The 12,507-nt window shown below is 37.2% G+C and overlaps 1 protein-coding gene across 1 annotated transcript; it reads left to right on the forward strand.

The window, feature by feature from the left end:
• The first annotated feature begins 651 nt into the window (after positions 1 to 651).
• On the forward strand, positions 652 to 12,305 carry LOC121370730 (GRIP and coiled-coil domain-containing protein PFC0235w-like). The gene is made up of 4 exons (XM_041496156.1): positions 652 to 1,016; positions 1,763 to 1,921; positions 6,036 to 6,161; positions 6,770 to 12,305. The coding sequence occupies exons 1-4, from the start codon at positions 996 to 998 to the stop codon at positions 10,055 to 10,057; spliced, it is 3,594 nt and encodes a 1,197-aa protein (XP_041352090.1). The 5' UTR covers positions 652 to 995; the 3' UTR covers positions 10,058 to 12,305.
• Positions 12,306 to 12,507: the final 202 nt, after the last annotated feature.

The raw sequence follows: 12,507 nt of genomic DNA on the forward strand, positions 1-12,507 counted from the left end.
TTACTAGCAAAGGATCTTTAATATACACCATCCCACAGACATGACAGCACATGTCACGGCCTTTGATATACCAGTCGTGGTGCACTGGCTGGAAAGAGAAATAGCCCAATGAGCCAACCGACGGGGATCGATCTAAAATCATCTGCATATTTGGCGAGCGCTTTACCACTGGGCTACAACGCGGCCTTCAAAAGAAAAGAGACTATTATTTGTCATAGCTAGGGGTTGGATTTACTATTTTTACTGTAGTCTTATGGATGAAAATATAGTCTTATTCACAAGTATAACAAATTGTGACCAAGAGATGTCAATGCAGTATGAGAAAAGCGATACACACCTTTCCCTTCCCTTATACCAAATACATGTAAAATATAAAATGGCTGTCTCCACATCAATTTAATTTACATATAATATTTTTAATTAGCGAAATACGTAGACAAAATGTACAAACGGCGACTCACGACAATGCAATGGTATGCCGTGGTTTTAACGCGTGATATCCGGGTCTCAACCAACAACTTCTCAATCTAAGTGACGTCAGTTGTCTTTTGGTCTGTGACAGAATCATAGCCCGAACGTATGTGATTAAAAAGAGACACTGTGGCCCCCGGCAAATACCTGTCTCGACTGGCATCAGGATACATTGGATATACGAACACGTTTTTGCCAAATTAGGATAGATAGATGCATCACGTTTAGTGTAAAAAAAGAACAGGTGAAGCACGCGTAGCGTTCTTTGACGTGGATGTCAGAAGAAAATACCCGTTTTTAATTGGCTGTAGCTGTCGCGTATAAAACACAAAGACTCGTCGTAGTCCTTCTTAATCCCTGCTGTATAACCTCCGTCTGGATTTGAACCACCTAGCCAAGACACAACACACTAGATTCGGGTACGCTGGTTTAATGCCAGCATACCAGTCTAACATTTTTAGTTTAGTTTAGTTTAGTTTTGGTTTATTCTGTTAAGACCGCGAACTACTTTAAGCTCTGGAAATATGCATTCAAAAGACATTGAGGTAAGTGTTTGGGTACATTTATAAAAGATTAAGCATGTTTAACTTAATTTCCATTGGCTGCCATATTTAAATGTATGCCTAATTTGAACAAAATCCAAATATCTATATTTAAAAGGTATTAATATCTTAAACATAAATAAATGAATTTTTATTGACCTCCATATTTAAGATTATGCCAAATTTATATGTTTAAGAAATCCAAAACTCTATTTAAAATGGTCATGTCATTTCATGACTTAAATGAGTAATACATTTTTTAAAATTACTTATCAATGCTAAAGAAAAATACTTAAATAGTGAGGGTTTTTGCAAAAATTCCGTAAATAAATACCAATACAACGACGCACTTAACACATTTTATTTACGGTTATATGGCGTTGGACATATGGTTAAGGACCACACAGGTATTGAGAGAGGAAATCCGCTGTCGCCACTTCATGGGCTACTCTTTTCGATTAGCAGCAAGGGATCTTTTATATGCACCATCCCACAGACAGGATAGTACATACCACGGCCTTTGTTACACCAGTTGTGGAGCACTGGCTGGAACGAGAAATAGCCCAATGGGTCCACCGACAGGGAAGTACCAATACAAAGACTAATCACATATGCTCGTTTATGGACGGAAGAAGTGTGTGCCTAAGTTTACATATTTTAAGTCAGTTGAGACGTCTACAATTTTATACTAATAACCATGACATACATCATCCATCTAAAATTTACTGTTACATCTTCACACTTTTCAGGCGGCGTCCGCTACCAAGGCGGCATCGGCGACATCGACCCTGCTCAAGTGGATTATTATCTCCATAGTGATAGCCGTGGTGGGGATAGCGGGGGTGCTGGTGGGTCTGCACATCTCTGGAAACCTCACTACAGTCAAGACTCCGCTAGATGACGACTCTGTTAGTATATTTTTCAATTAACATTCATTCGTTCGTTCGTTCGTTCGTTCACTCGTTCGTTCACTCGTTCGTTCGTTCGTGCGTTCTTTCATTCATTGATTGATTTGTTACGTTTATTATCCATCCATCCATCCATCCATTCATCCATTATATCCATTATATATATCCGTCCAACTATCCGACCGTCCGTCCAGCCATCATTCAAACCATTGGTCTATCATTTTGTTAATTTACCCATCCATTCACTAATCACCAAGGTGACTGCTTCATACAGGTCAGTTTGTATCTGACTGAGGGCATCACACCACCATTAATAAAGTCAGGTTTAGAAAACAGTTCCTCAATAATAATAATACAAATTTCTTAAATGCCTTTTGAGATCATGTTTGATGATACAAGGGGACTGACCTCTGTAGGGTTTCAAGTTACTTGCTATTTTTACTTCTATCTGACAACAATTGTGCAAGTGGTGTTCTGCCACTGGTATAAGAACAAAATTAGTCGGTGCTCTGACGTAAAAGTGACTAACTGAAAATGTAGATTTTTAAAGGTAGTTTTCAAGGGATAGTATTCCATAAAACTGGCAGTCACGCAGCTCTCTTGATAGTGTTGTATTTTTCCAGAATATATTCTGACATAAAAATTCTATTGGAATGGAATACTTAATGATGGCTTGCAACCGCCACGCTACAATAATCACAAAAGTCGAATTATTTAGTATTTGTAATCTCTTATCAAATATGAATATGATTTACTATTCACTTCCTAAGCCCGTGCTTAGACAATTTTAAAATGTTTGACTCTCTAGCAACATGTTAGCAAACTATATAAATGTCCATCATATTCGACAGGCCCGTAAGAACGATATCTGAAGTGGGGGAGGGGGGTCTCTATTCGCGGGGTGGGGGTGGGGAGTTGTATCTTCATTTATATAGAGTAGGATAAAAATCCCCTCAGCTTGGAGGGTGTGTGCCCGTCCCCAGACTACCCCTCGGTTCCCATGGGTCTGATCGAATGAAACCATCTGCCACGGAATAAGTTACTGGCAAAATCGGAAGCTGTGCCTTGGGTGGACATGTTTTAAAGGGACATTCCTGACTTTGCTGCATTGTAAGATGTTTCCGAATAATAAAATATTTCTACGATTAAATTTGAATATTAAATATATTTTCTTGTTTAGAATATCAGTGTCTGTATATTCAATGTGTTTCTAGTCGTCTTAATATTTGTAAGAAGCCCAAACTGGATTTTGTCTTCAAATAATTTCGTACGTATGAAAAAACAATATTTTAGGAATGAAATTTAACCTAGTACAAATATTTGAACGATCAGAAACACGTTTAATATACAGCCACTAATATTTTATGCAGAAAACTATATTTGATATGTAATTACAATCGTTAAAAAGTCTCTGTTAATCAATAGCATCTTAAAAAGTGCAGCAAACTCAGGAATGTTCCTTCAACCTGAAATGAATATGAGCATGGCAAACTGTTTTGACTTGGATTTGGAATGAAAACCCTAAATGTCCTCGGAATATTGACAGTAAATATACCAACTCATAGAAGATCTCTACAAGGATCTTCATTGAGAGTATTTAGCTACGTAAAAGCATAGCTTATGACATATATTATGGAAATATCTTATAAAAGCAGAATATTACGGACGTAAAAATCTGAATATGTTTTAATTTAAAATATATAAACCAATATGTATTTTATTTTTATTAACCGCATGTTTTAAGCATTGTAAATGTATGTAGTTAAACGTGTGTAAGACATAAACAGGCCTAGCCAATTCGGCCCATTGTGTATATGCAGACTTTTTTTTCAGTTTCTAATCAAAAGCAGATAAAAGCATTTTGTATCCTAATTATTATCTCAAATCATAGGCGCACACATAATATTATCTCAAGTAAAAGACACACAACTGATGCCCATTTCTTAAATAAACGTAGAATAGGTTGCAGTATCAACAGCATTCTGTTTGTGCATAGCGATGTAGTCCTTGTACCTAAAAAAACCCATGGTATGTGCTGTCTTACACATAAAATATATAAAACGCGTATGTTTTGTACACAGTAACCGATGAAAAGTTTGTTTGTTTTGTTTAACGACACCACTAGAGCACATTGATTAATTAATCATCGGCTATTGAATGTCAAACATTTGGTAATTCTGACACGTCGTCATCAGAGGAAACCCGCAACATTTTTCCTAATACAGCAAGGGATCGTTTATATGCACGTCCCACAGACAGGAAAGCACATACCACGGCCTTTGACCAGCTACAATAACCGATGCCGAATAAGGCGCTTACATACCAGCGTGCCTGCATATCATGAATCTGTCCAGTCCTTGTTTGTAGAGGCAAAACAAGGTAGTAAAGATTACAGTGCTGTCACATTTGCAACCATAAACGTCACACCCGCACTCCTGGGTTGTTTTTTTTGTCGTTCATGTTACATAAATAATACCTGCTGGCCACGAAGTACACGTCAGTTGTCTCTTCAAAAAACGCACGCTCTCTCTGTCTCTCGTTGTCTCTCTCATACAAAGGCACGCACACACAGATACGCACACACACTCGCGTACTGACATATTTGTTTTTCTGTTTGTATAATTGAAGCTTATAAATGGTAAAGACATGCTTGCATTTGAATTCAATTTGTAGATCAGAACACATTCTATGAAAATATCACAATGCCAATGTAGAAAGAACCAAATGTCTGTCTCTTGTTAAAGGGATATTCCTGAGTTTGCTGCACTTTTTAAGATGTTGTCTACTAACAGAGACTTTTTAACGATTGTAATGACATACCAAATATATTTTTCTGCATAAAATATTAACGGCTGTATATTAAACGTGTTTCTGATCGTTCTAATATTTGTACTAGGTTAAATTTCATCTTATTTCCTAAAATATTGTTTTTTTCGTACGTACGAAATTATTTGAAGACAAAATCCAGTTTGGGCTTCTTACAAATATTAAGACGACAAGAAACACATTGAATATACAGACACTGATATTCTAAACAAGAAAATATATTTAATATGTAAGTTTAATCGTAGAAATATTTTATTAGTCGGAAACATCTTACAATGGAGCAAACTTAGGAATGTCCCTTTAACAGATATATGAAAACATCAACATAGGTTCACATCCTTAAGTTAAGACGAGCACCATTTCATTTTGTTGTTATACAAGTGGTAGCAACTACACGCACTGTTATTATTTAGTAATAAAAATATTACTTCAAGCCACAGGGTTACTTAAATACAGAAGTCAGCCTACTGGTAATCATGAAAGAAAGATTTGATAAAGCATTTCTATATTTTATATTAATGATTTAATGAAGACCAGTTCCCTAAATAGGATTGTATTACGCAATGACCCAAAGCAATTACACGAGCAATAGTAGAGTGATGCCATCTCGTTTTCAGAATGTGAACTCTGCTCCAAATACTAGTGTACATAAATTGTAATGCACTCTGTATAGCATTTACATTTGTACTCTACACAAAATAACAAAACAATTATCTTTATACCAAACAGAGTTCAGTTAATATATTGATATACAAAACTATAACATTATTTCGAATAGAGTAAAGACATGTAGATCCCTACAAGTTAACGTTTCAGCCTTTGTCTATTAGTGTTCAGCCATAACAGTTACCATAGGTGTTGTATTGAGAGAGAGAGAGAGAGAGAGAGAGAGAGAGAGAGAGAGAGAGAGAGAGAGAGAGAGAGAGAGAGAGAGAGAGAGAGAGAGAGATCCGTATAGTGGTCTAACATCTACCAAATTCAATTGTTATATATTTCAACCCAGCTAACTTGATATTGATGACTTAACCACTACGTCACCGAAGTCAGTAATAGTGCAGACACAACTAATATTTAAGTGAATTTCACAATATATTCTTCCTAGTCAAAATAGCAACGATAAAAGCGATAACAGTTTCAAAAGAGATTTCAACAACAACAACATGACTGCTTTCATGAGTCACGGTCAGGTGAATATTGTCTCTACCATGGATGATATAGTCTTCCGTCTAGAATAAGATGTATTTATGTTGTAATGATTTTATGCTTCATAATTTGATTCCTGGTTTAGTTTCAGATGGGAAGCGGAAGTGCCCTGCAAGGTGAACGTTTCAACCACGCTCAGAACAAACACAACTCTCGGTTCCTAAATGCCAACAGCATCTCCGGACTCGGCAATGCGCGCACATTGTCAGCCGTACGTAATACTTACACGGATGTGCATTTTACGACATTGATATCCACGACAATCGTAAGACAAAATTGTCTTAAATAGGTCTTTTGTCTTTGCTTATTTTGAATATGGTAACTTTAGATAAAATGTTTCTTTATTAAAAATATATCACAATCCTTTTTTAATGGTTTTCATATCAGAATATTATCTAACAAATGCTCTTGAAAACTGAAAAGTTTCAAAATTAATCGTGTCATAAATTATAATCTATATGGTTATAATTATATGATGCTATACAGTGATACTAATCACATATGCTCCAACGATTGTATGAACGGCTCTTAGAAATTAAATGGCTTTGGATGTAATATCCTTGCTTCTGGAAGACAACAATAATATAATGTATGAGATAAAAAAGTAGGAGTTGAAGGGAAATATAATAAGATTTTGAGTTCTTAACGGGATCACATTTGGCATGTAAGACATGATGAGGATGGCGCAACGTCAAACCATCATGACGGGACGCCAATATAATTATCACGTGGAGAACATTGGGGTTTCTTGGTAATCACATTGCAAACTGAAAAACTACATTTTCTTTCAAACTCATGTTAGTTTTCTGTATTTTGTAGGTAGCCCAAACGCTAATGGATAATGCTATCATAAGCACATTGTCCAAAGATGACAACATTGGGGACGACGTGAAAGACAGCCTTAAAGCCATAGTGAACAAGATGAAAGAAACTCTAGATAATTTGATAGATAACTTTGATGACACAAATGACGGAAACGTAATTGCTGGTGGAGATGATCGCAATGAACTGAATGACGTAGCTAAGGGTACTGATGACAAATACGATGATTCTCGGGAAAAACAAGACAACACTATCGACAATAGAAATGATACAAGTGATGATAGAAGTGATGATGTAAACGACCATAGCGATGACGCTGACACACTGATTGACCATCTGCAGGACATAGTTGAAGATGCGACTGACAAATCAGATGACTTCCAGGAACCGCTAAATCGTGATGCAGACGACACCCGTGATGATGTTGATGACACCATGAACGACAATGTTAATGATGCTGTTGAAACGATCACCGATATGCACGACAATTTACAAGATAAGATCGACGGTATCATTGACAGTGTAAAAGAAACGTCCGATGATGACACAAGTGATACTGTTGCAGACATCCACGACGACGCAACTGACAGAGTAGAAGACGTTATAGATAATATAAAGGACAGAATAGATGATGAACTGGAAAGGCGTGAGGATTTACAGGATCAGTCATCTGGTAGTGATTCTGACAGTAGTGCTCTTGTTGAGGCTGTAGGTGATATGATTGAAAATATGGGTGATGACAGAACAGATGTCGTGGATAATGTTAATGATGTTGTTGAAGATATAGTTGATGACATTGCAGATAACAGAGATGATTCAACGCGGGATGTGACGGAGAGGATTGAAGATCACGTGGACAATATAAAAGATAAAATAGAAGAGAAAATGGACGCCATTTCTGATTCTGTTTCTAGTATAACAGACAGCACAGAAGACATAGTCGAAGACATCGTTGATAAAATAGAAGACAGAATCGATGATTCAAATAATTCTAATGATGTTGTTGAAGATATAGTTGATAGAATTGCAGATAACAGAGATGATACAACACAGGATGTGACGGAGAGGATTGAAGATCACGTGGACAAAATAAAAGATAAAGTAGAAAACAGAATGGACGCCATTTCCGATTCTGTTTCTAGTATAACAGACGACAAAGGCGACATTGTTGAAGATATCGTTGACAGAATAGAGGACAGAATCGATGATTCAAATAATTCTAATGACGTTATTGAAGATATAGTTGATAACATTGCAGATAACAGAGATGATACAACACAGGATGTGACGGACAGGATTGAAGATCACGTGGACAAAATAAAAGATAAAGTAGAAAACAGAATGGACGCCATTTCCGATTCTGTTTCTAGTATAACAGACGACAAAGGCGACATTGTTGAAGATATCGTTGACAGAATAGAGGACAGAATCGATGATTCAAATAATTCTAATGACGTTATTGAAGATATAGTTGATAACATTGCAGATAACAGAGATGATACAACACAGGATGTGACGGACAGGATTGAAGATCACGTGGACAATATAAAAGATAAAGTAGAAGACAGAATGGACGCCATTTCTGGTTCTGTTTCTAGTATAACAGGCGACATTGTTGAAGACATCGTTGATAAAATAGAAGACAGAATCGATGATTCAAATAATTCTAATGATGTTGTTGAAGATATATTTGATAGAATTGCAGATAACAGAGATGGTACAACACAGGACGTAACAGAGAGAATAGAAGATAACGTGGACAAAATAAAAGATAAAATAGAAGACAGAATAGATGCCAGTTCTGATTCTGTGTCTGGTGTAGCAGACGGCACAGAAGACATTGTTGAAGACATCGTTGACAAAATAAAGGACAGAATCGAAGATTCAAATAATCCATCCATTGAAGGAATTTCTGATAGATTGGACGGTGTAGCTGATGTCCTAGAAGAAAGAATTAACGACCGGAGCTCGAGTGTTGATGATGTTAGAGATGTGGTATCTGATGTACTCGATGATGTGACTACAGATTCTGTCCAGGACAAAGTGAGAGATACCATAGATGGCGTTTTAGACGATGCTTCTAATGCTAGAGAAAATCTACAGGAGACAGTTTCGGACATGTTAAGTTCACATACTGATGCTGTTGCTGATGCCAGGGACAGACTATCAGATACTCTTTCAGATGCGGTTGATTCTTACAGAGAACGTGTAGACAATGCAAAGGACTCCGATGATGCTTCTGACGTAACAGATAAAGCTGCTGATATTGTATCTGACGCAGTAGATGCAACTGCTGATGTTGTTTCTGGAATAAGAGATAAAATTGCTGATGCTGTTTCTGACATAAAGGACACAGTTGCAGATGTTGTCTCTGATGCAATAGATAAAAGAACCGATGTTATTTCTGACGTAATAGATAACACCGCTGACGTTATTTCCGACCTAAAAGATACAGCTGCAGATGTTGTTTCTGACGTAATAGATACAAGAGTCGATGTTGTTTCTGGAATAAGAGATAAAATTGCTGATGCTGTTTCTGACATAAAGGACACAGCTGCTGATGATGACTCTGACGCAATAGATAAAGGAACCGATGTTGTTTCTGACGTAATAGATAACACCGCTGATGTTGTTTCTGACATAAAGGACACAGTTGCAGATGTTGTCTCTGATGCAATAGATAAAAGAACCGATGCTGTTTTTGACGTAATAGATAACACCGCTGACGTTATTTCCGACCTAAAAGATACAGCTGCAGATGTTGTTTCTGACGTAATAGATACAAGAGCCGATGTTGTTTCTGACGCAATAGACAACACTGCTGACGTACTATCTGATGTAAAAGATACAACCGCCGATATTGTTTCTGACGCAATAGATAACACTGCTGACGTTGTTTCTGATATAAAAGATACAACCGCCGATGTTGTTTCTGACGCATTAGATAACACTGCTGACGTTGCGTCTGATGCTGTAGACAGAACTACCGATGTTATGTCTGATGTTGTTGATACGGCAGCAGACGCCAGATCGACCGTTCTTGACACGTTATCTGATGCAGTCGACACTGCAAGCGGTGTGTCCATTACGGCGGATGATGGTCTACTGGAAACGAGCGATACCATCGCCGAAGCCATGGATGCAGCTAGCGATACAGCATCTTCTGTGATAGACAACGCAGCTGATGCTGCCGGGACAGTTGTTGACACTGTTGCTGATGCCAGGGACACAGTGGTAGATACGGTATCAAATGTTATGGACAAGGCTCAAGACATTTGGACGTAGTGTTCTTAATGAACTAGAGAGCAGTCATTATGTCTTTCATTAACTGCTAAGATTCGGTGACTCAGAACGTCTATAGATAGATAGAAATAGCAAGCAAATAGCTACTGTTTGCAAGAGAAGTGGTAATGGTCTGTTATTCATCCATTCGCTAAGAGGTAATTTATTCTTTTCGATATATTTGAAAACATGCAGCTGTTAAAAAAATAAAAATAAAAGAAGATAAATGAAAAATAAACAGTATAGTTATATAGTAGAGCTTAACTGGAAATCAGCAAGAAGGTTCTTTTAATGAATAGATTTTACACGAGTTAAATTAATATAACAGTTACATCAGTGTATTATAACGGGTTGCATGTAGTCATTTCTACATGTTTAGTACATTCGATATTAATTTATTGTCGATGCAATATTCTGTACATCATAAAAACGATGATTTCCGTATAATTTGTAGCTATAAGTTATTGCTATTCAAGAAGCAGCACGTCATAATTATGTTTTATGGCGTCACAATAATGTTTACAATTAATGAAACCGAAAGTAAAAGACAGTATTCAAGCACGCTGTTTTTGGCACCCACCATAGCTATCTGTGATGTCTGTACAGGACAGGGGTTAACGTTTAGGACGTCACTATGGGTTGGGCCGGTATCGAGTTACGTTTAAGACGTCACTATGGGTTGGGCCGGTATCGAGTTACGTTTAGGACGTCACTATGGGTTGGGCCAGTATCGAGTTACGTTTAGGACGTCACTATGGGTTGGGCCAGTATCGAGTTACGTTTAGGACGTCACTATGGGTTGGGCCAGTATCGAGTTACGTTTAAGACGTCACTATGGGTTGGGCCAGTATCGAGTTACGAACTACTACTTAACAGTTTTTAAAACCGATGGTTTAATTCATCATGGCCGATTGAACTATTTAGAATCTTAATACAAACTAGAGATTAAAAACCTTACTAACAATGAAGTCAAATTCCATCTGAATATATTATTTTGTATTCACTAATACCACTAGACTACATGTTTGCTCAAACATTGCGATCTCACAACAGGCTCATGCCATTCTATTTAGCAGTGTACATTATGTTTGGTTATTTGGTTTATTACTGACTTTTTGGAGATTCATATAAGTGAATGGATGATATAGCTTTGGCGTCTCCGAGTCATCATATTGCAGCAGCCAATCGGGTGTCCTTAATTGCTATCCCACTTACGTGGAAGATGAGTGTGTGATACCAAAAATATGACACAATGTTCTCTTCAACGGATATGTAAGAAATTAACTTGTCTTTTCTTTTTCTTTTCATTACCCCCCCCCCCCCCCCCCCCCCCCCCATATTTGTAATAGTGCGCTATAACCGTTTCATTGTATGATATGTGTGATTTTGACTGAAAATTTCATTCGGTAATAACATTATGTTACCAAGCTATATTATATTTAAGTGAAGGTAATCAAGAGTTCACGATAAACAGGCGTCAGTTAAACATGCACATTTCCTGTCATGCACAGAACTCTGTGGCGAAGTCAGCGGTTGTGTCCACGACAGGCGTATACTTGAACAGTTCTCTGGTGGAAGATTGTCAAAAGTTACCCACACGCACAGGCATCTTCAACGCCTATGTACAGTACCCGAACTCCATTACCGGAATTCCAGTACCGAACATGAGCATACATTAACTAAGCTGCAGCTTAGGGCCACACAATATGAAGAACCTCTTAAAAATTGTAATATTTTTAATATTAAGTATTTCTATATTTAACGCCTCTTCCTCTTTATATTATAATTATGCAAATGTAAAGCTTACAGTTTCGTGTTCACAGTTTAATATTTCCGCAGCGAAAGTAATAAATCTATTTCGGAGTATGTGTGGTCGTTTAAACTTCAGATAGCTTAAGACAACATGATGCAAATTGTCTGTGTTAAAGTGTGTACAAAGTAATAAAGAGAACATTTGGTTTAAACTTCTTACTTTTGTGAATAAATAATTGCGTGATGAAAAATTCGAATTTCGGGCAAATAACTTTTAATTAAAGCCCACATTATCGGGCACATTTTAAAATATTTAGTCGTTTATGTGATATCCACTTTTATTTTCTTCCGTTGCTGCGACATTCTTCGAGTTTTGTTGCCTACTAATTGCATTCTAAGTCACGAGTACCAATGTTTTCGCCATATCGACGTTTTGATGATACGTCGCGTGTAGCCGATTTCGTTGGAAATGTGACAAAACTTAATGTTGACTCAAGGGTGTATACCACCAAATTAAATGCCATACACGACAATAACAACAATAGCTGGCTAAAACATACACCATGGATACAACTAAAAAGAGGGGATAAGCTTCTGGTTTCAGGCATACCAGGAGATGTCTTTGACTACCCTGATTCCACAGAAAACGTGATACGAGCTCAAATTAAATTAAAGGAATTTACTGGCCAGATGAAACATCG

The sequence above is a fragment of the Gigantopelta aegis genome, chromosome 4 (assembly GCF_016097555.1).
Source record: "Gigantopelta aegis isolate Gae_Host chromosome 4, Gae_host_genome, whole genome shotgun sequence".
Taxonomy (NCBI): domain Eukaryota; kingdom Metazoa; phylum Mollusca; class Gastropoda; order Neomphalida; family Peltospiridae; genus Gigantopelta; species Gigantopelta aegis.

What these genes read in the sequence shown, in the direction of transcription:
- LOC121370730 (XM_041496156.1), top strand. Translation starts at nt 996, where the DNA reads ATGCATTCAAAAGACATTGAG. An exon ending in CTCCGCTAGATGACGACTCT is followed by an intron (nt 1,922 to 6,035) that starts GTTAGTATATTT and finishes TTCCTGGTTTAG; the next exon opens with TTTCAGATGGGAAGCGGAAG. An exon ending in ATGCGCGCACATTGTCAGCC is followed by an intron (nt 6,162 to 6,769) that starts GTACGTAATACT and finishes TGTATTTTGTAG; the next exon opens with GTAGCCCAAACGCTAATGGA.